The following is a 20567-nucleotide window of genomic DNA, read 5'->3' as shown; positions in this document are numbered from 1 at the left end:
GGTGTAACAGAGTCGAAAGTCACAATAACATATGAATTCAGTAAATTAATTTTAAATATTATAATTCCACTTAGAACTTCACTTCACTCTTTTAGTCACAACAAAAACTGAACTCAAAAAAATGAATTAAAAACATCCCAACCCTACATTGAAGTGGTGTAAACAGTTTAATTTTAATAGGATCAAAAACATATGAACCATACAGATTCAAAACAACAATCCTTGTTAAAATGTAGCAGCTTAATCTGAGATGTAAACCAAAACATTAACACTGGAATAAAACCCAAATATCAAATACAAGGCACGCTTGTCATTTTAGTGCAATTTCTAAAGTGGGACTAGAGCTGCTACATCACTTTCTCCCCCTCACTTTTGCTCAGAGAGTCAGCAGTGACATGGGGCAAACATCTGAGCTCCAAATGTCTGTAGTGAAGCTGGTGCCAGTGAAGTTGCTTTTTTCTAGTATGCTATCACGTACTTTGTTGTAAAGCTCCTGTAAAGCAGTGTTAGTAATGTGATGTCGAGACAGCAGGGCATAGCGTGGGTCCAAATTCTCCACCACGGAGACAGGCTGGATGAATTTGACCACCTTTTCTGTTGTCTTTTTTGCTGAGGTTGTTGCTTTGGTGAAGCTGCCAGTTGCTTTTGTAAAGTCTCCGTATTCCGCTGCATGTTTTGATCCAAGATGAAGGATCAAATTTGTAGAATTAAACGCAGCTCTGCTGCTACCACCTCATGAAACAGTCGTGTTACAAATGCTGCAAGTGGTTGTTGGACTGTTTTTGCTCTAAAGTTTGAAGTATTTCCACACCACTGATATTTTTAACTCATGAAAGCTAATATGCTACCGCTGCTTTGTCGATACTGGCACCTTTACAGCCTGTCATAAATTGTGCTCCATTTACAGCAACTGACGTAAATGATGGGCTGGGCTGATCAGATCAAATTGCTGATCGCCGATCAATTAAAAATGCTTAGTATTGGCCCTGATCCGATACATGTGATCGGGATCGGGACATCCCTGATGATCAGTTGCTAATAAATCCAGGTGTCCCTAATACTAACTTTACAAAGGCTTCTCATACACAGCCCACAGCTATATAAATGTTGTGCTGAAATGTTGTTAAAACCTGTTTTTGTGACCTGGTGCTTTATGCACATTTAAAATATCAAGCTTAGGTTATATTTTATTTACATTACCTACATGTAGTCTAAATGCCATGGACATGAATCTGTGCCTTCATGATGGGGGGCTGGATTTTTTCATACAATGAGTAAAATCCCTCATACAGCCTTCATATTATTGTTATATCATGAGCAGACAGCAATGCTGCAGCTTGCAACATAACACAACACAAGACACTGTGACTTGGAACAAAAACCCACATAAGCCTTTCTTGCGAAGTCATTTTCTTGTCAAACTTCTGCTCACTATTACTTCTTCTTTTAAATTTCAAGTTAAAGATGCTTCTTTGTAAAGGCTGTGTGCTATTTAGTCCACCTGTGGACAAATGTATGATGAGAGTAGTTTTCTGACATTGCAAGCTGTGACTAGGGTTAAAGATGTAGATATATAGATATAGAGAGATGGTCCTGTGCATATAAGTAGTGTTAGATCCTCATAATATCAAACGTGTTTGGTATTTGCCTGAAAGTTGGGGAGGCTCTGACTAGATTTGGAGCAGCAAAATAATCTAATTGACACCACACAGTTCAGGATTATTTGGACAAAAAAATCCTCCTGAAATTTTCAAGTGTGTAAAGTAGGAGAGTGTGCACCTTTTGCAGGATTAACATGGCAATGATGTCATGGTAAGAAATAAAGATATGGCTGCCAACTGGCTGTTACTGTTTAAGATGTCAGTAGAAATATTTGTGTAAGCACATATAACCATTGTAGAAATTTGTTAGCAATGTAATCTTAACTGTGGAAGAGTTATACCTTTGAATAATTGGGTATTTTCCTGCAGGTCAACTTTAATTCTCTGTCAGAAATAATTAAAGAGATAGCCTTGAAAAGTTTGTTGGGAGTTTAACAGAGTCCCCTTTCTCCTGTCCACATTAACAGATTAGAGGCTGAACACATAATCCCGTACTACAACTAACTTTTGCTATTGAATGATACTGTGTACAGACTGAAGGAAGTATAGTACTAAATTAACAAAGCTCATGGTTACGATATTTTCTGTACTAATGGAGGATGTAGCCAGATATGATTTTTACCCACATTTTGCAAGTTGCAGATGAATAACTGCACATAAAGTCCATAAAAATATGCAGTATTTTCAACCTTCATTTTGGAGGTACGAAGGTTGCCTTGGTGTGGCTGCCCTCAACCCTGAAATGAATAATCAGGGAAACACTGTTCTTGAGTCCAAGCTTTACCTGAAATGTGCCTCCAAATAGATATATAATCAAAGTTTATAAAACCATAACAATAATGTCACTATGAATATTCTATGTGTTGCAGTGGAGGAGTTCCTGGTGCAGGAGGGGCCAGTGCTGTTGGAGATGAGAGTGAAGCAGCTGATGAAGGACGGTCAGCCAGAAAAAGCTGCTCTGCTGGCAAAGACATGCTCAGAGTGTGCAGCCTTTGAGGGGAAAGGACCTTTTAAGCAGATGTACCTCGTCTGCCACTGTGCTACCTCAGATCAGGAAAAGCTGATGGAAGTGGTGAGTACAGAACATGAAGAAAAAAATGCCAAGAAAAAGCAGTAGTCAGAGTGTCACTGCTCCACAAGTTGACATTGTTTTTGTAAGGACAGCTATAGCAGAGAGGGTTTCAACTTTTTATAACAAATATGGACTTGTAGATGTCTTGAAATGGACCTTTAACTCAATACTCTGTTTAAAGCAAGAAGGTTGATATTAATACCTCTACTTCTTTGCCTATTATGTTTATGTATTAATATTTATGTAAGTGATGTCTCCAGTCCTTAAGCATTTCTTTACTTCCCAAATTTTTTTATTTAAAAAAAAAAAAAAAAAAAAAGAGAGAGCACTTTCACCACAAAGGCTTCTGCATTATTAATGATCAACCAGAGTAAATGTTTTATTTTTGATGTACTTTATTTTAAGAAAATCTTAGAAAATTTGTTGTTCATTCCCATCAACAGTTTCTCATTTTGGCAAGTGTTCAAAGACACTTTTTACATGCAGGTTGGATATAAAAAGTAACTGAATTAACCAAGTTTTGGTGTTCAAGAGGCAATTTGTCGTTGCTGCGGTCTTGAAGGTACAAGTATTGTCCGATATTGACTAGTATCACATCAAAATTCAAGTCTAGCATTGCAACAACTCTAAAGCACATCTACTAAAGAAACTTACTGACAAACTCTGCCTTCCTGTGATATTTGGCCAGCCTCCCACTGAGTCTCTTTTCTCCTTTAATAAGTTAATTGACCACAAGATGGCAGAGTACTCTTTAAAGTGATGTGTGTTGCTGTCATCTTAGGAGGCCATTAAAGAGTCTGTTCAAAAATATGCTCAAAAATACTAGATAATTTTTAAGTTGACTCCTTAAGTGTACATTCATATTTTAGCATTAACACATTTCTCCTCTTTGCAGCTCTCAAAGGAAGATTGTCGTGATGCATTGGAGATGATCTGTAACTTGGAGTCTGATGGAGATGAGACTGCAGCTTTCACCTTGTGTTCAGCCTTTCTGACACGACAGCTTCTACAAGCAGATTCATACTGTGCCTGGTAAGGAACGCTAAAACTCATTCCTTCAATATTTTGTAGAGGAAATCAATTTCTTACTTGAAAATACTTGACCAAACACAGTGACACTGTTTGCATTTGGCAGTGTATTGACTGTGTTAGGCTGTAATACTTTTGGATGCTGTTGATCATTAAGTGTTTAACATTGAAATGGTATTGAATATTTTACCAGCCCAGGAAAAAAATGGGCATTGAAATTAAATGTGGATTTAATTTCTTCTCCTTGCATTAGGGAGCTGACTCTGTTCTGGAGCAAGCTGCTGAAGCGCTTGGAGCCATCAGAGCAGGGCTTCCTTGACAAATGTCGCCAGATGTCCTTACTGTCCAAGACCGTGTACCACATCCTGTTCCTTATCAAGGTCATCCAATCAGAGGTCAGTAAAGACAGCTGTTTTGGTGAATATAGCCCATCACTACAGGCCTTTCTGAAACCTCTCCCTACACACTTCTACTATGTACATTCTTGTTGAGGGCCTATCATGTTAAGTGCCATCCAGAACCTCCTAGCAAGTCTAAGCCAGTACTGACTTAACAAACAGGTGTAACAGTTCTTGTTCTTCATCACAGGTGATGCTATGCATACAAAGGTTGCTTTTCAGCTTTGCAGAGTTGAATGCCTCTTAATGATAAACAATCATGTACGGATGTAAAAGTGAAAAAGTTGACATTGGATAAAGTATCTAACAATGTTTTTGGGCTCCAAAATTGTATGTATTGCTAATGTCAGTCAGCATAATTGTCATTGTGAAAACCCTTATCAATGTTGGCACGAGTTTTCAAAATCAGGGCATCACAAGTTAAGAGTTAAAAAATTCAAGAATATTTGTCATCCATCTTTAGGCAAGAGTCTAAGGCAATTTTCAGAATGGTTCTGCTTCATTTAGCACTCATATTTTTTCTGTTTTCTCTTTTCTCATAGTTGGACAGCGTTGGACTGCCTGTGTGCATCGAAATGTGCATTAGAGCTCTGCGGATGGCCTCAGATGATAAAAGCACCAAGGCCACTGTGTGTAAAACCATCTCGTGTTTGCTACCTGATGATTTGGAGGTGAAGCGAGCCTGCCAACTGACTGAGTTCCTCATTGAGCCTACAGTGGACTCGTACTATGCCGTGGAGACTCTTTACAATGAACCAGATCAAAAACTAGAGGAGGAGAACATGCCCGTCCCTAACTCACTACGCTGCGAGCTCCTGCTGGTGTTTAAAACTCAGTGGCCTTTTGACCCTGAGTTCTGGGACTGGAAAACACTTAAGCGTAATTGTCTCGCTCTAATGGGAGAAGAAGCTTCCATTGTTTCGTCCATTGACTTATTAAATGATAATGAGGATCAAGAGGAAGAGGAAGACTTCTTCAGTCAGGAAGGGTACAATAATCTTCCTGATCATTTAATAAGTGGCACCTATGAACTAGGAGAAATATCAGACCGGAAACAGAAAAACAGAGAGATGAAGAAGCTGAGAGACAAAGGATTTGTCTCTGCACGGTTTCGAAACTGGCAGGCATACATGCAGTACTGTGTTCTTTGCGACAAAGAGTTTCTGGGCCACAGGATTGTCCGCCATGCACAGACTCATGTCAGTGGGGGAGTGTACACCTGCCCGATATGTGCTCAAACCTTTACCTCAAAAGAAACACTGGTTCCACATGTGGGATCACATGTGAGGCAGTCATGCAAAGAAAGGCTGGGTTCAATCAAATCAAACAAGAAACTGGCTGATCAAAGAATGGCTGCTCCTGTTGTCACGGTGTTTAATGCAAAGAAACAAAGTGAACTCAGTGTGAAAGCTGATCCTCAAAGGAAAAATGGTGGGTTAGTGTATAATGTTAAGACTCAGCCTACCATTGAGACTAGTGAGGATAATGTGTGTCCCGTTGGAGACTGCAAAAGAACCTACAAGTTTTTCAAAAATCTTGTTGCACATGTTAAAGGCCATGGTGACAATGAGGAGGCTAAGATTTTCCTCGAGATGCAGAGTAAAAAGGTAGTTTGCCAGTACTGTCGTCGCCACTTTCTTAATGTCACCCATTTAAATGATCACTTACAGGTCCACTGTGGTGCAAAGCCTTATATCTGTATACAGTTGAACTGCAAAGCAAGCTTCTTGTCCAACACTGAGCTCATAGCACACAAGAAAACACACACTTCTTTCAAGGCTAGATGCATGTTTCCCAATTGCGGAAAGATTTTCACAGAGGCCTTCAAACTCTACGACCACGAGGCACAGCATTACAAGACGTTCACTTGTAAAGCTGTGGACTGTGGAAAGGTTTTTCATTCACAGCAGCAGCTGGATGTGCACCAGGAGGAGCACGCCACTAAAAAGGAGGAACGCCCACCTCCTCAACCAACACCACAAAACAAAAAGCCTCGCACTTCTCTCATTGAACAAATGCTCAAACAAGACAGTCCCCAGGAAAACTGGAACCCTGATAGGTCTGTTGATCCTAAACATGCAAGGCCACCACTCACTTTGGAGAGTTTGCTGAAATCTGCAACATCTGCGGAAACATTATGCCAATACAGAGTCAAACAGGAAAATATGCCTATCCCAGCTGGTCAAACCCAGAGTTTAAATAATTCAGTTATTCAGCCTGTGAATCCCAACTTGTCATATACTCATGGGAGCAGAGAAAGCCCTGCTGGTCCTTCTTTGGATAGTATGAGACCACCCCATCAGAATAAACCAGTACCTCCATTTGAAGCAAATAACCTGTCGCGTAACTATACAAAGGTCCCCCAGACGAAGCCCCAGATTTTCCATAGCACTGTGAAAACTGCACCTGTGAGTTACAACCCCAGTAACAGCTTACCACCAACAGGGCAGCAGAAGCTAATTTGTGCTAACAGCATGTCAGCAGCCTCACAGCTCCCGAATGCTGTTATACCAGTTATGTCCCTACCACTCCCTCCAACAGCAATTCCACAACCACTTACTGGTAACAGACCAGAGAACTCTGTCACCTCCTCAACCAGCACAGCAAATCCTCCAGGACAGAGAGAGCGATACCACTGTGCTGTTGGAACATGTCAGAGGCACTACAGCTCTTACAGAAATGTAACAAAGCACATGAAAGCTTTTCATCCAGATTTCTATGAGCAGTGGAAACTTAATCGAACTGAAATCAAGATAACCCATGTTCCAGTTAAACATCTCAGTCCAACAGTCAAACAGCTGAGTTCATCTGTCAAGAAAGTCAGTCCAGTCATCTCCCCTAAGAGTCAGCAGTTTGCCCAAGCACAAGTCCATGGTGTTCAGAGGCAAAATGTTATCCAGTCACCTCCTTACAAGAACATGGGTGCGAACATAAAGTACACACCTTTACATTCCCTCCCAACCCCTGCTCACAACCAGAATGCTTCCCTTCTGATGCAAAATGTTTTAAATCCAATTGTTCTTTCTCAGCTTGGACATGAAACCAATCCAACACAGCCCCAAATGCCAGGTAGTCAAAGCTGGCCCTCTACTCCTGGACAAATTCAAAACACTGCTCAAGTCTATCCATCCCATATGCAAGTGATGCAACAAGTCATGTCTGCAAGTGCAGCTCTGCCACTCAGTGCCCCATCTTGCTCTGAGACTGGAGCAATAATGAGCCAACCAGAAAAGGCTCTGCAGCAACCAGTTGAGGAAAATGGGTTCCAGTCAGCTATGTCACTGTACTCAGATGGTGCAAAGCAAGTGTCACAACAATCACTGCTGCAAGCACCACTGATGCAAAGCAGTGTAGTGTCCAGTTCCAGAGCACCAGATGAATCAAAACCAGTGCAAAACCTGCCATCCCATTTCTCCTCTCCAGCCGATGCAAGCCAAAATACTGGTATTAATCAACATGAAAATGGCCAGGCCCTGTCTGACAACAACCCTGATAATTCAAAACGCCTTAAAAGAAGCACAAGGACCAAATGGCCAGCTATCATAAAGGATGGCAAGTTTCTTTGTTGTAGGTGTTTTAGAGGTTTTGACAACCCCAAGTCCCTCGGAGGCCATCTGTCCAAGCGGACCAGCTGTAAACCATACTCTGAAGCTGAACTAAACTCTGACCTGCCAGCATCGTTTCTTAGTCTTCTTAATTCAGATCAAACAGCTGGCAACCCACAGCAGCAAGTGCCTTACAACACCGGCACTGATTTCCTGGAGGACACCCATGAGGCAGTGGCCAGTGAATCAGCAGTCACAAACGATTACCCCATTCCTAATTTTCCTCAAAATTTGCCTCCATTTGGGAATGATGAATCAAATGACGACCTTCTGAAACAAATCATGACTGATTCCAACATGTCTGAACTTTGTGTGCCCACACCCGCTCCAAAGCCATTAATTCAAAACTCTTGTGGCCTTTATGGAGCAGCTGAACGTTTGCCTGGGAGTTCAGTCATACAGCATACAGAGAATCTTCAGCCCAAGAGAATGGAGAACTCGTACAATACAGCCAGTTACCCTCAGCCAAGTGCTGACACCTTTGTTGGAACTGACTTTCCTGACCCACTTCTTTCTCATATTCTCTCAGACAATCCTTCCACATCTGCCCTAGGAAGTGTTTCCACAAACAATGGAAGCTTCAGCTCTGGGACAGACATTCAGACACCAGATGCAAATGCAAACCCGGTGATGCAACCACTTATACCTGATAGTCAGCTTAGCATTGCAGCAACAAGTGGCACACAGGCTGAAACACAAAGAAAGACAATGGAGCAAAACATTAAGAAGAGACTGAGGGAGCAGATCTTGGCAGGCGACCTTCAGCGAAGGAATAACATTTGCACTTCAAGCAACACTGACCCCAACAAGTCTTTTGTTCCAGTGTGCAGCACCTCCAACAACTCTGGCCTTAGCCATGTGTCTCATTTTGTAAAGAGTGAGTTTTCAAGTGAAGATAAAGTTATTCCAGAAAACTCCGCAGTCATCCAAGGGACCTGTGGTACAACTGAACAACTACCCAACACGCAAAGCTTCTCTGGATTCAGAGAGACCACTAGCATGAAGCATGAGGTTGTGAGCCCCACTAGGGTTGTTGCATATGATGCAGATCCTGAGCCTGCTCTATTATCTGATAGCCAGCAACAGCTGATGGCAGAAATTCAAAGTGCATTTGAAAGGCTAAACTTAGTCAGAGAAGTGACTGAACAAACTGCAGTCTCAGTAAAACCAATCAGCAATGACAGCCCCTCCAAGAAACCAGTCAACCAGACAGCCCCTGCGAAGACTGAAATTCCTAGTCCAACATCATCGGTCTTTCTTAAGCCTTTTGTTTGTGAGAACTGCACTTTTAATACCCTGTCAGGTGAAGCTCTTTGGAAGCACCTCTCTAAAGCTCATGGCTACACAATTGATATGGTAAACGTGGTCAAAAAACGGTATGGGGAGTATGCTCCTTACAAGTGTGAAAAATGTAGCAAAAGATTCACTCGAAACTCAAACCTTCGCACTCACTACCAGTCAGTACACAAACTATCAACTGAGGAAATCGAAAAAATAGATTGTAAGCGCAGAGAGGCTCGATCAGCTGTTGTTCAAAGCTGGCGTCTAAGTAAAAACCAGGCCCTAGAGGCTCAGTCCATGAAGGCTGCTCAAACCATCAAGCCAGCACAATCCACAAATGTGGCTCAATCCACGAAGACTCCTCAGTTCATGAAGGCCTCTCAGTTCATGAAAACAGCTCCTTCCAAGATGGTTGCTCCTGCCATGACAGTTGCTCCATCTATGATGGCTGCTCCTCCCATGGTGCCGTTTCCCTCTATGATGGCTAGTCCTTCCATGGCAGCTGCTCCTCCTATGATGGCTAGTCCTTCTATGGCAGCGGCTCCTTCTATGATTGCTAGTCCTTCCATGATGGCTGCTCCTCCTATGATGGCTGCTCCTTCCATGATGGCTGCTCCTCCTATAATGGCCGCTCCTTCCAGGATGACTGTCCCATCCATGATGGCTACTCCTTCTTTTCCTGGGATCAGTCCCCCCGTTCACTCACTCAAAAGTCCAGTAAAACGTGTCTGCCCATCAAAACCCTCCACTATCCCCAAGAAGCCAGTAGTTAAACCCAGTGTAGATACTCCCAAGAAGACAAAAGCAAAGAAAACAGTCTCTAATGCCAAAAGTCCGTACAGACCATACCGCTGCGTCCATCAGGGCTGTGTAGCAGCCTTCACCATCCAGCACAATCTGATACTTCACTATAGGGCTGTTCACCAGTCTGCTCTGTCTGCACTGGAGGTCAACAAAGACCAGGACCAGGACCAAGAACAGTGTGAAGAACCAAATGAAAACATGGACCAAGAAGAGGAAGAATCGGGGCCAGTAGTCCCTCGAATCATAGAAATCAGATGTCAGGTCAAAGATTGCTCCAGAGTTTTCCAAGAAGTTCCCAGCCTTGTGCGGCATTATTTTCAGCTGCACAAGTTCAGTTTGGATAAAGTTGGCAATATGTTGTCTGGCATCAAGCTGGGACGGTTTGCTTGTGGTCACCAAGGATGCACTGCATCATTCACTTCTTTCTGGAGGTACATGGGGCACGTCAAAGACCAGCACAAAGACCTAAAGCTAACCAAACCAGAAGAATTGAATGGTTTATTTAAGTGTGAAATTGAAGGCTGTGAACTTGCATATGCCACAAAGTCAAACATGCTCAGGCACCTCATGAAAAAGCATAACGACTTCTATCAGAAAAAAATGAAAAGTCAACAGATAAAAAATGACAGGATGAAATCCAAGACAAAGACTATAATTTTTCAAATGACCAAGACGATAAATGGGAAGGAAAACATCGAGAACAATAAGAAGATGCTTCAGAGGGCAAAGGATGCCAAGAGAATAAGAAAATCAAAAGCCAATCACTGGACCACCTACGGAAAACCCTCCTTGAAGTCTAAACTAGAGGCATCTGCCCTGTGCACCAAGAAATTCACTTTACAGTACCCCTGTATGATTAAAGGGTGTGACTCTGTCATGAAATCAGAGAAGAACATCGTCAAACATTACCTTGGACACGGACTTTCTGAAAAATACCTGGAACTGCAAAGAAGTCATTTTATATTCTGCAAGAAGTCCTCAAAACACAAGTGTAACCCAATTAGGAGTGACGATTCCAAATCCGACAACAACTCTGAAGTTTCTGACACCGACGTGACCACAGACAGCGTCCAGGAAGTCGGAGAAAATGGATGCTCAAAGCCCATCCTACGTCGAAGGACCCCAGCAGTGATCACAACTTCTTTGTTCGATGGCAAGTTGTCCAACTATAGAAGGTTAGACGGCACTCTGGTGGTGAAGCGTAAACGAGGTCGCCCTCGAAAACTTATCGGAAAACTAGTAAAGCGCAAGAAAATCACTCGTGTGACAAAGCCTACTGTAGCGGACAGCAAAAAAAATGAACCCTCCACCTCTTCCACACCTTCCACTACCCCCGCAACCCCAGCTGTCGTACAGCAAGAGAAAACAGAGCCGACCTCTTCACTTGCCTCTTTTAGACCTATGGGATTTGAAATGTCCTTCTTACAGTTTCTCACTCAATCCAAAAAATGTGAGATTCCTCTGACAAGGGCAATTGTTGATCCCCAAACATGCACGAGAATTTTGACTCCGCCCAGCAAAGAGACTTGTGTCAAGTTCAGAAACCCTGCTAAGATCAAATCCCTGGGTAAGGTGAAAATAGTTTTGGACAAGGCCTTTTCCAGCGCCTCTGTACGCATATTGAAACAGCTGCAGGAAATGAAACCCACAGTTGTATTAGAAAAAAAATACTGACCTGTCTTTTTGTTTTTGTTTTTTTGTAAAGCAGAATCTCAGGACTAGAATGAGTAGAATCTGCTGCAGACTGGTGCCCTTCATATAAAGTGTTTTTTTTTTTTTTGTTTTTTTTTACACACATGAAGTTATCAAAGAAAACAGCTGTTTGAAATAAACTGTAATATGGTTGTACATTTTTTATACGACAGTGTATAGCATGTTTTTATTTATGGACTCAAAAGTTGTGAAGTTGTCTTTTTTTTTTTTTTTTTTTGCTGAAAGTTGAAATATGACAGTTCTGGTATCTCAATCATCCCCGTGGGACATCACAGACAAATGGACTATGACACGGATGTATTGTTGTGTAGTTAGTGATCTGAAGATGTTGATTGTTGTGCGTTAGTGTGTATATAGTTTGAAATCACCCACTGCCACCAGCAGGCTTACTATTAAACGATCAGCTTTTTTACAACCAGTTTGATTTGCTTTTTTTTATTTGAAGTTCTGTTGGGTTAGGCCAGAAATTCAAATTCTGAGGCTGCTACATTTAGACCCTCCATCAGTACTGTGCCAAACTTTTAGGCACGTTTGGGCCAAAAATTTAGGCCAAAGTAAGGGATAGGTAAATAAGTACGCTTGAGGACACCATTTGGCAAGAAGGATCGACACAACCCAGGTAGTGCTCTGGATGACCCTGCATTTTACCAGGGCCATGGAAAAATCTGTTGAAAAAAAGAAGTCCATATTTAGGGAGCAGTAAAGGGTGGATGTGGCAAGATCTTTCGCACCCTACATGCCTAGAACTTCTGCACACGACTGTATATCTTGCATTGTTGTTTGTTTGGGCAATCAAATGTTGGTTAATTCTAATGAAAGGTGTGGACAAACCTCAATGCATACTGAAGACAAGTTTATATCCTGTAGTTTAGACTGCATACAGAAGTGGTCTGAGATGCCTTTATCCAGGTTGGTTTGGAAGCATAGATGCTCTTCTGCTACCCTCGTCAGCTCATGTAATCATGGTTGGCTGCTAGTAAGCAAAAAGTGTGACTTGTAGGAGTCTAATTTGCAAGGTCTCATCTTCCTCATCATCAAAGGTAGTTGACTAATTTGTCGTTGGGTTGAGTTGACAAAATTAACAGTAGTTGTCTGTCCCTTGTTATCTTAAATTAAGGAGTCTTTGCAACCAAAGACATGCATATCCTCAAGGTGTATTTCCTAATTAATATATCACTGTTTTGTTTGAAAACAAAGGAGAAAAGCTGTTGAGAGGCACTGCTAGCTGCTTTGTGTTGCCAGTGGCTATTCTGCACATAGCATGCTTGGATTGCTAGCCGCAAATGTAGAACAGAGCAGTGCCTTTTTTTCAGCTTGTCTTCATTTTGCCATACGCATGCTTTAAATGGACACAGTGAAAATCTATCAAGTCAATAAACCTTGTGGGGTAGTGGTTAGGTTGAAATAACTCCTAATTCAAAAGTGACCAGTTAAGCTAAATGGGCGTAAACAAACAGCTGAAAGCCATGGAAATGCTCTATGCATGTACAAGTGCGCGGTCTACTTGGTAATCAATTATGTTGATACAAAATGTAAACAGGCTCTTACTCTGAAAAGAAGACTACACTATACAATATCAATTCAGGCAGAACTGAAAAATAAGGTTTCAGTAGTCTGCTGATTATATTTGGTTGTTATTTTTAACATTAATCTGTCCATTTATAGTCAATTACCTTCCACAAACAAATATTTTGCTGCAGAAAAAATGTTTTTCTTGTGCTTTTCCACCCAACAGTCTTTAACTAAATGGTGTTGTAGTGCAGAGTATATGCAGGTAGTTTACATTGTTAAGTTTTGATTTTTTACAGTGCATACCCACTTCTGAATCCCCTCTGACACTCATTCAGTGGTATGCTGCATTTCTTTCCTAGAATGGCTGAAGCATGACCTAATTACTTTGCCTGTAATTAGCTAGTACTTATGACTGCTTTCATGCATTGTTTGGGTAAGAATATCAGGGTGAGCTTAGCGTTTTTAATGACCCTGATTACCTAGTGTTGAGCAGAAGAAGGTGAATGTTAACGTGCAAATCCTCCACTGTAAGAAATTGTGGGTTACAAATAAGCGTATACTCACTTCTCCAGGCATCACCATATCACTGCCAATGACTGACAAGAATATTTCTAAAACCTGCAAACTCTCAAAGTGCTATAGACAGGAAAAGTACGAACCTTGTGCTGGGAATAACTAAATATTCAAAATACAATATTACCATGTTTAAAAAATACACTTAGGGTGAAGTTAGACACTTTAATTTCTATAAACTAGATAAGAGGAAGAATTGCTTTCTAAAGAAGAGCTTGTAGCAGAACTAGACTCGTCGCAATTTACCTGTAAGAAAAAAGGTACAAAAAGTGGGACCATAGTCAGGCCTTTATTTTGGGAGCGTGATGGTTTATACAGGTCATACAGCATAAGCCCTTTAAGGAATGATGGTGTCTGATCATTACAAGCTTTGTAAATGAGAAGAGGAATTTAAAATTCTAATTTCAGTCTTATTAGGAGCTAGCACAAAAAAACTATTATAGGACTAACACAAGAAACATCCAACTTGAGGGTCTACCTCCTGTACTACTTTTAAAGACTTAAGTTAAACTGGCCTGCAGTGAAGTTGAGAATAAAGAGTAGATTTTATTCAGGTGTATACACAATAATTTATTAACATACTTCGGTTTTTACATGCACAAAAATACACCTGTTTTATACAGCATCAGTGTTATAAAATGCAATATATATTACAACGCAAAGAAACTGCTTCTCAACAAATAAACTAAATAGAAAACATTATCTTTACATGCTTCAAATACACAAACTGATCCTATATTTCATTTTTGACTGTTGAGGTCAATTTTTCCTACTTTCAGAAACAAAGTCTGCTAAATGACAGAAAAATAAAATTCATTCTGTTTAAAGAGATTTGATTGGCTGAGTGGCGTCACATGACATGATCTCTTTTAGCTTGTTCGAGTTGTTTTTGTTAAGTTTCCAGGGTCACTAAAAGGAGAAAGGGAGGCCTGAAAATCTGCTCTGACAAAAACGAGCAAATATCTATGCAATCTATTACAGAACAACAGTTTTTAATGCCGTGTGAGGGGTCAAAGGTCACAGCCATTCAGTGTTGGCTGTTAGCCTTTCCCTTGCATGCAGTGATTTCTCCTGATTGAATTTTTTGACAATATTACGGACAGTAGATGGTGAAATCTGATATTTTTGCAGATACACAATGGACTATTCACCCATTTAGCTTTTCCCAGAGTGGTAAACCTTGGACCCCCATTGACTGTAAGTGACTGATCATTTCAGTGGGGCTTCCCTCATGCCCCATCATGGTACTATCACCTGTTACCATTTAACCTGAATGTTCCAGTTGTTTAAAGCAATGGTTCTCAACCTTGGGGTCGGGACCCTCCTGGGGGTCATGAGACACAGAGAGGAGGTCACCAGATGCCTTAAAAATAAGAGTATGTTTTTTTTTATCTCTTTTTTACACCAGTTTAGCCAATTTTAACACATTTTTGCCACTTTAAACCCATTTTTGTCCATTTCAAAGCCTTTCCATCACTTTTCTTTCTGCCTGTTTTTGCTACTTTCTACCCATTGTTGCCTCTATCAACCACTCTTCTTTACACTCCTTTTGCCCATTTTAACCACAGTTAACCCATTTTTGCCAGTTCATAACAATTTTTCATCCCAGTCCACCTTATTCCACCAATTTTTTGAACTTAAGAGACATTTCAGCCACATTTTAATCCCCCTTTACCACTTTTTGTGCCAGTTTTTGCCACTTTAACCCATTTTGGTTATTTTTTCCCATTTTTATCTATTTTTTGCCATTTTATACTCATTCATTTTCTTTAAAAATTCAATTTCATCACCTTTTCCGCCATTTTCCCATTATTAACCAATTTTAGCTATTTTTAACCTATTTTAATCATGTTTTATAACTTATTTTTTATGAAGAAGGGTATTTATTACACAAATGAATAAAGATATGTGTTTATCTGAAAAGAATGGTTATTATTCAGGTCAAATATAAAATATGGTTTTCACAGCTTAACTTCACAATGGACCATGGTTTTGCTGACCTCCACGGACCCCCAGTTTGGCTGGGTCCCAGAAACCTCCCTGTCTATCCCTCCTTAGGGACAGCCTTGCACACGACTATTCTTGATTGTGCATGAATGTGTTCAACCACCTTCAGGTACAGCGGGATCCCCAGTCTCTGGCACCTTTATTTTGGGGGTCGCAGGCCAAAAAGGTTGAGAACCACTGGTTTAAAGATCATTCCGCAACTTTCACAGTCTTTTCTAGCTCTTGTCCCAACTTTTTTGGAACATGCTACAGGTACCAAATTCAGAATATTTCATCCATCTAGGCGAGAGGCGGGGTACACCCTGGACTGGTCACCAGTCAGTTCCAGGGCTGACATATAGAGACAGACAACCAGGCACGCTCACATTCACACCTACGGGCAATTTAGAGCGATCAATGAACCTAATGAGCATGTTTTTGGTGGTGGGAGGAAGCCGGAGTATCAGAATATTTCAAAAATACTAAAAATATAGAAAAGTTTACAAGTCTGAACATAAAATATCTTTATGTTGTGTTTAGTTGAATTTTAAATGATTTGCTAATCCCATTACCCTGTTATTAGTTGCATTTTACACAATGTCCCATTTTATGGAGAACTGGAGTTTTTATTTATTTATACCACAATGAATCAATTCTACGCAACCAAAAAAATTGAAGTTCCATGTCATTTCTTGTTTTTTCACTTAACAGAAATTGCAGGTTAACTTCTGCAAATTGCATGGAAACATTGCAGCAAAGAAATGTCACCAATTATACAATTAGTGATTAAGTAACAGACTGTATTGTTTTAAAAAACAACATAGTTTTTTGAACTGTTGGAAACATTGACAACTTTGCCATTGTAAGATACAACACGTCATTTTGCTTTAGTCCCAAAGTGCAATGGACATGTTTGGTTGTAAATACAGACAGTTGAGTGTCCTCCATGTTGTTTTTCCAGCCAATCAAAGCTCTCTGTGTTTGTTTTTTTCACTCTGATGTGGGAACATGATCCCTTTAGGACTGGACTGACTGGTTCTCTGCTGTATGTGTCTGTTGTATGAGGCTGTCCTCTGTGTTTACAGTGGGATCAGCAGGCACAAACTTGTTGACGATAGAAACAGATGGTCGACTGTGACGGGATGCCTTCTCCTCCACCGGGACGTATCTCCTGGTGAAAAATTTCCACACCTGCTTCCACGCGATGTACAGAAGCTCCACGATGTTCAGAGCGATGCACAGGATGGACGTGGTTCCCATGATGTAGAGGAAGATCTTCTTCTCTGTGGCTTTGGCGATGAAGCAGTCCACTGTGTTGGGGCAGGGACTCTCAGTGCACTGGAGCATGATGGGAACCTCAAAGCCGTTGTACAGGAAGTAGAAGGCGAGTAGAGATCCCACTTCGAAGGCCGTCTTAAAGACCAGGCTGATGGTGTAGGTGCAGAACAGCCCTCCATCGATGCTCCCCTTGTCTTTGTACAGTTTCTTCTTGTATTTGGCCTCGCGGTACTCCCTGTAGGCCACGTGCAGCGCCACCAGCAGGGACGGCGTGGACACCATGATGAGCTGCAGCGCCCACAGACGAATCTGAGAGATGGGGAAGAAGCTGTCGAAGCAGGCGTTCTCACATCCGGGCTGACGAGTGTTACAAATGAAATCCTTCTGCTCGTCCTTCCACACCTGCTCAGCTGCCGCCACGTACACCAGGATCCTGAAGAGGAAGACCACGGAGAGCCAGATCCGACCAATCACAGTGGAGTATTTGTTGACCCCACTGAGGACGTTCTCCAGGAAACCCCAGTTCATCTTCCTCTAAGTGTCCTGTCAGAAACACACAGTCAGCTTTTTAAACTATAAATTACACACTTCATTAAAAAGCCAAATGAATCATGTCTGATAAACATTTTCAGACCATTACAGCCTCAGTGGGATCTTCATTAATTCATTAAAAACCTGATCAATATAAACAGATACATGCTTCAGCTGCGATCCTCCTCCACCCCAGCCACCTCCACTCCATCCCATCAGTGTCCAGGTCAAGCTCCCCAGAAGTCCACTCCTCCTGACATCCTACCTCCATCACCACCATCATTGTGTGTAGACTCCATAAAAAAGGGGCCTCCTATCCTGTTATTAGCCTCACCACCAAGGCAGCATTAGAGGGGATAAAGGGGGGAACTTTCTGAGGCCCAGCCAAACTGGGGGCCCATGGAAGTTAACTGAAGCTGTGATCAGTTGTTTCATTTTTAATCTGAAGAATAACCTCTCTTATCAAAGCAACAAAATATGAATTTCATTTATTTTTGCTGTTGTACAATATAGCCATTTTCAAAAATATAACCCCCTTTTATTAAAACAGAATTATCTTTTTATTAGTGATGTTAGCAATGGGATAGATGCACTGAAAAAATAGGAAAATAATGCCAGACTTAATAGGGCCATAATGTGCACAAATGTCAGGATACCAGAAAATAAAATGGAATCTGAGATAGTTGAAAAAAATTGATAAAGAGCATAGTTTAATAATGGCATAAATGACTTAAAGGTGGCAAAAAAAGGGCAAAAAGATGTAACAATGCATGAAAAGTGGGGTAAAGTGGCAAACAGAGGCATCAAAATGGGCAAAAAGTGGGTGAGAAGTGGCAAAATGGGTTAAAAGTTACAAAAATGGTCAAGAAGTGGTAAACTGGGCATAAATGGGCACTATGGGCTCAGGGTGACAAAAAAATGGCTGAGAAGTGGCAAGAAATCGGCAGCAACTGGCAAAAATGGACAAAAAGTGGGTTAAATTCAACAACAAAATTGGCATAAATGGATAAAAAGTGACAAAATGCAGCTAAAGTAGGCAAAAAGTATTGCAGACATGGGCAAAAAAGGGGGAGAACATTTGTAAAAAGTGACAGTTTGGGTGAAATTGGCAAAAGACCTAGAGAAGGTGAAACGTTGCAAAAAAAAAAAGATTTTGCAGCAATAAGCAAAGAAAGAAACAGAGCAAAAATAATTTGCAACATTGGGCAAAAAAGTGGTTAAAAAGTGGCAAAAAAAGATGTGGCAATTATGGATGGAAAAGTGGTTCAAAAGTATCACAAAAACATCAATCTAACATCAGAACTCATTAATAGTTTGACTTTTCAGCTCCAAAATGTGGTCACTGTTAGCTAGGATGCTAGCACCAAAGCTACTGATCCAACACGCATACACTGGTATTATCAGTAAATCAAAAGTTCGGGGGCCCATTCTCTAGGTTTGTCTGGAGAACAGCTGTTTCTGTGGGTGGTCCTGCTCCCCACTCCTGAAAGTACATGAAGACAGCGTGACTGAGTCTATTCACCAAAGACAGTTCACAGTTCTCTTTCCTTGTAAAATAAATAATTGTTAATTCATATTTCAGTCTCTCCTGGTTGAAATGGTGTTAATCTGAGTGTATTGCCTATTTTCATGATGTGACTATGAATACCCTTAACAAAAAACTGATCCTGACTCATAGGGGGCACTAAACACCAAGAACCTGTACTTCAGTGTTGGGTGGCGGGACTTCATTAAAACAAGTGTATAGACTCTGGGGGAGACTGTCCACTATCAAATCATTGTTAAACTTTCTATTATCTTAAAGCCTTCTCTTAACAGTTAAGTTACTTTTTTGTAGATAAATGTATTTCCTGGTTTCCTTTTATAAATATCTAATGGTATCAGTCTTTCTGATCACCTGAACATCTCTGTTTGTTTTAACTTTGTGTATTTTGACCGTCTGCCTGTCTGCCTCCTCGTCACTCTGGTTTTGGTTTTCAGGTTGGTGGAAGTGGGCGTAGCCTCTCACATGTTTACTCATAATTCAAAATGCTTTTGATCAGCGCTGATGAAATTCAAGTCAAGTCCACATTTTCTTTTCATATCTGACGAAGAGAAGACAAATGGCACATTTATTTTGCCGTTATTTAAAAGCTGCAGGCTTTGTGATGCTGACATGAATGTTTAATTGTTCTGTTTTTAAATTCAACTGCAGTGACGTTCTTCTACTTTGTGAAATCTGAAACCTGCTGTTGTAGGAACGTTTTTGCTTCATCTATTGTAAACTAAAATTTGATCACTTTTAATCTCCATCAGCTGTTTGTCAAAATTGTCTGTATTTTTTTAACACCATCAGATGATAGTTTAGTTGATTTTCCCAAAGATACATGATCCTCAGTTCAAATCATTATGCTTATCTGTTAAAACACAGTCTGAACTTTATGCAGTAAAACCCACTGTGGTGGAAAAAGATATGAAATATAGAGATTAGATTTTTCAAAACAGTGAAACCATTAATAAGAAAGGGAATATTAAGTATTTTATCACTGAACTTCAAAACTGAATACCAGCGGTAGATGAATTAAAACCTTATATTCCTTTTTGCATTGATGAAGTTAAGATAAAATATTTTTTAGTGTCTGACAGACACTAAACACATTAACAGAGTTAATGAGCAGTCACGGTTGGTAAAAATATTAGTCCAATAGCCCGTTTCTATAAATGACTGTGAGCTGAGCACTTAACAACACACACAGCCCATCTATTTCAGATGAATGTCATATTTACTGTTATAAACAGTCATATAAACGGTTAAAATTGAACTTCCTGTTTTTAAAAAATATGCAAATTTGAGGGCTCACCGCAGCCACACCTGTTTTAAAGTTTTTTCATGAGCAAGGTCTCATCTCACGGTATGGCAAAGTACAAGAAGATTACAAGAACGCCCTAGGAGGAGTTTCAAAAGTAATGACCCATGAGATTGCCACAATACCCAGTTTATGGTAATTTATTCAAAATAACCTATTTTCTGTTGGAGTTACAGTCATGGTCCCACTATGTTTTTGTGGATCTCTAAAAGACACCTCTGTTCACAAAATTTCAGAAAACTACAGTAAAGTTAAAGGAGGAAGCTTTACTGTTGAAAACTGACAGGGGGTGATATCAAGGCAGTCTGAAATAGGCATATTAGAGACCCAAAAAATTA

General features: G+C 40.6%; 2 protein-coding genes across 2 annotated transcripts in view; one reads left to right on the top strand and one right to left on the bottom strand.

Annotated features, from left to right (window-relative positions):
• The window catches only part of znf292b (zinc finger protein 292b), a 28765-nt gene extending 16844 nt beyond the window's left edge, over positions 1-11921 (top strand). Inside the window, exons 5-8 of the mRNA XM_041805235.1 lie at positions 2471-2673; positions 3569-3705; positions 3956-4097; positions 4643-11921. Coding sequence (XP_041661169.1) covers positions 2471-2673; positions 3569-3705; positions 3956-4097; positions 4643-11464 — 7304 coding nt within the window. The 3' untranslated portion in view covers positions 11465-11921. The remainder of the gene's footprint in view (positions 1-2470; positions 2674-3568; positions 3706-3955; positions 4098-4642) is intronic.
• Positions 11922-16412: 4491 nt separating this feature from the next.
• On the bottom strand, positions 16413-17380 carry gjb7 (gap junction protein beta 7). Its single transcript, XM_041805807.1, has one exon. It carries the CDS (start codon positions 17378-17380, stop codon positions 16592-16594), a length of 789 nt encoding a protein of 262 aa, XP_041661741.1. The 3' UTR covers positions 16413-16591.
• Between the last annotated feature and the right edge of the window lie 3187 nt (positions 17381-20567).

This window comes from Cheilinus undulatus, linkage group 14 (genome assembly GCF_018320785.1).
Source record: "Cheilinus undulatus linkage group 14, ASM1832078v1, whole genome shotgun sequence".
NCBI lineage: Eukaryota > Metazoa > Chordata > Actinopteri > Labriformes > Labridae > Cheilinus > Cheilinus undulatus.
Note: the sequence above shows the minus strand (reverse complement) of the source record. Positions and strands in the feature narration are given on the sequence as shown.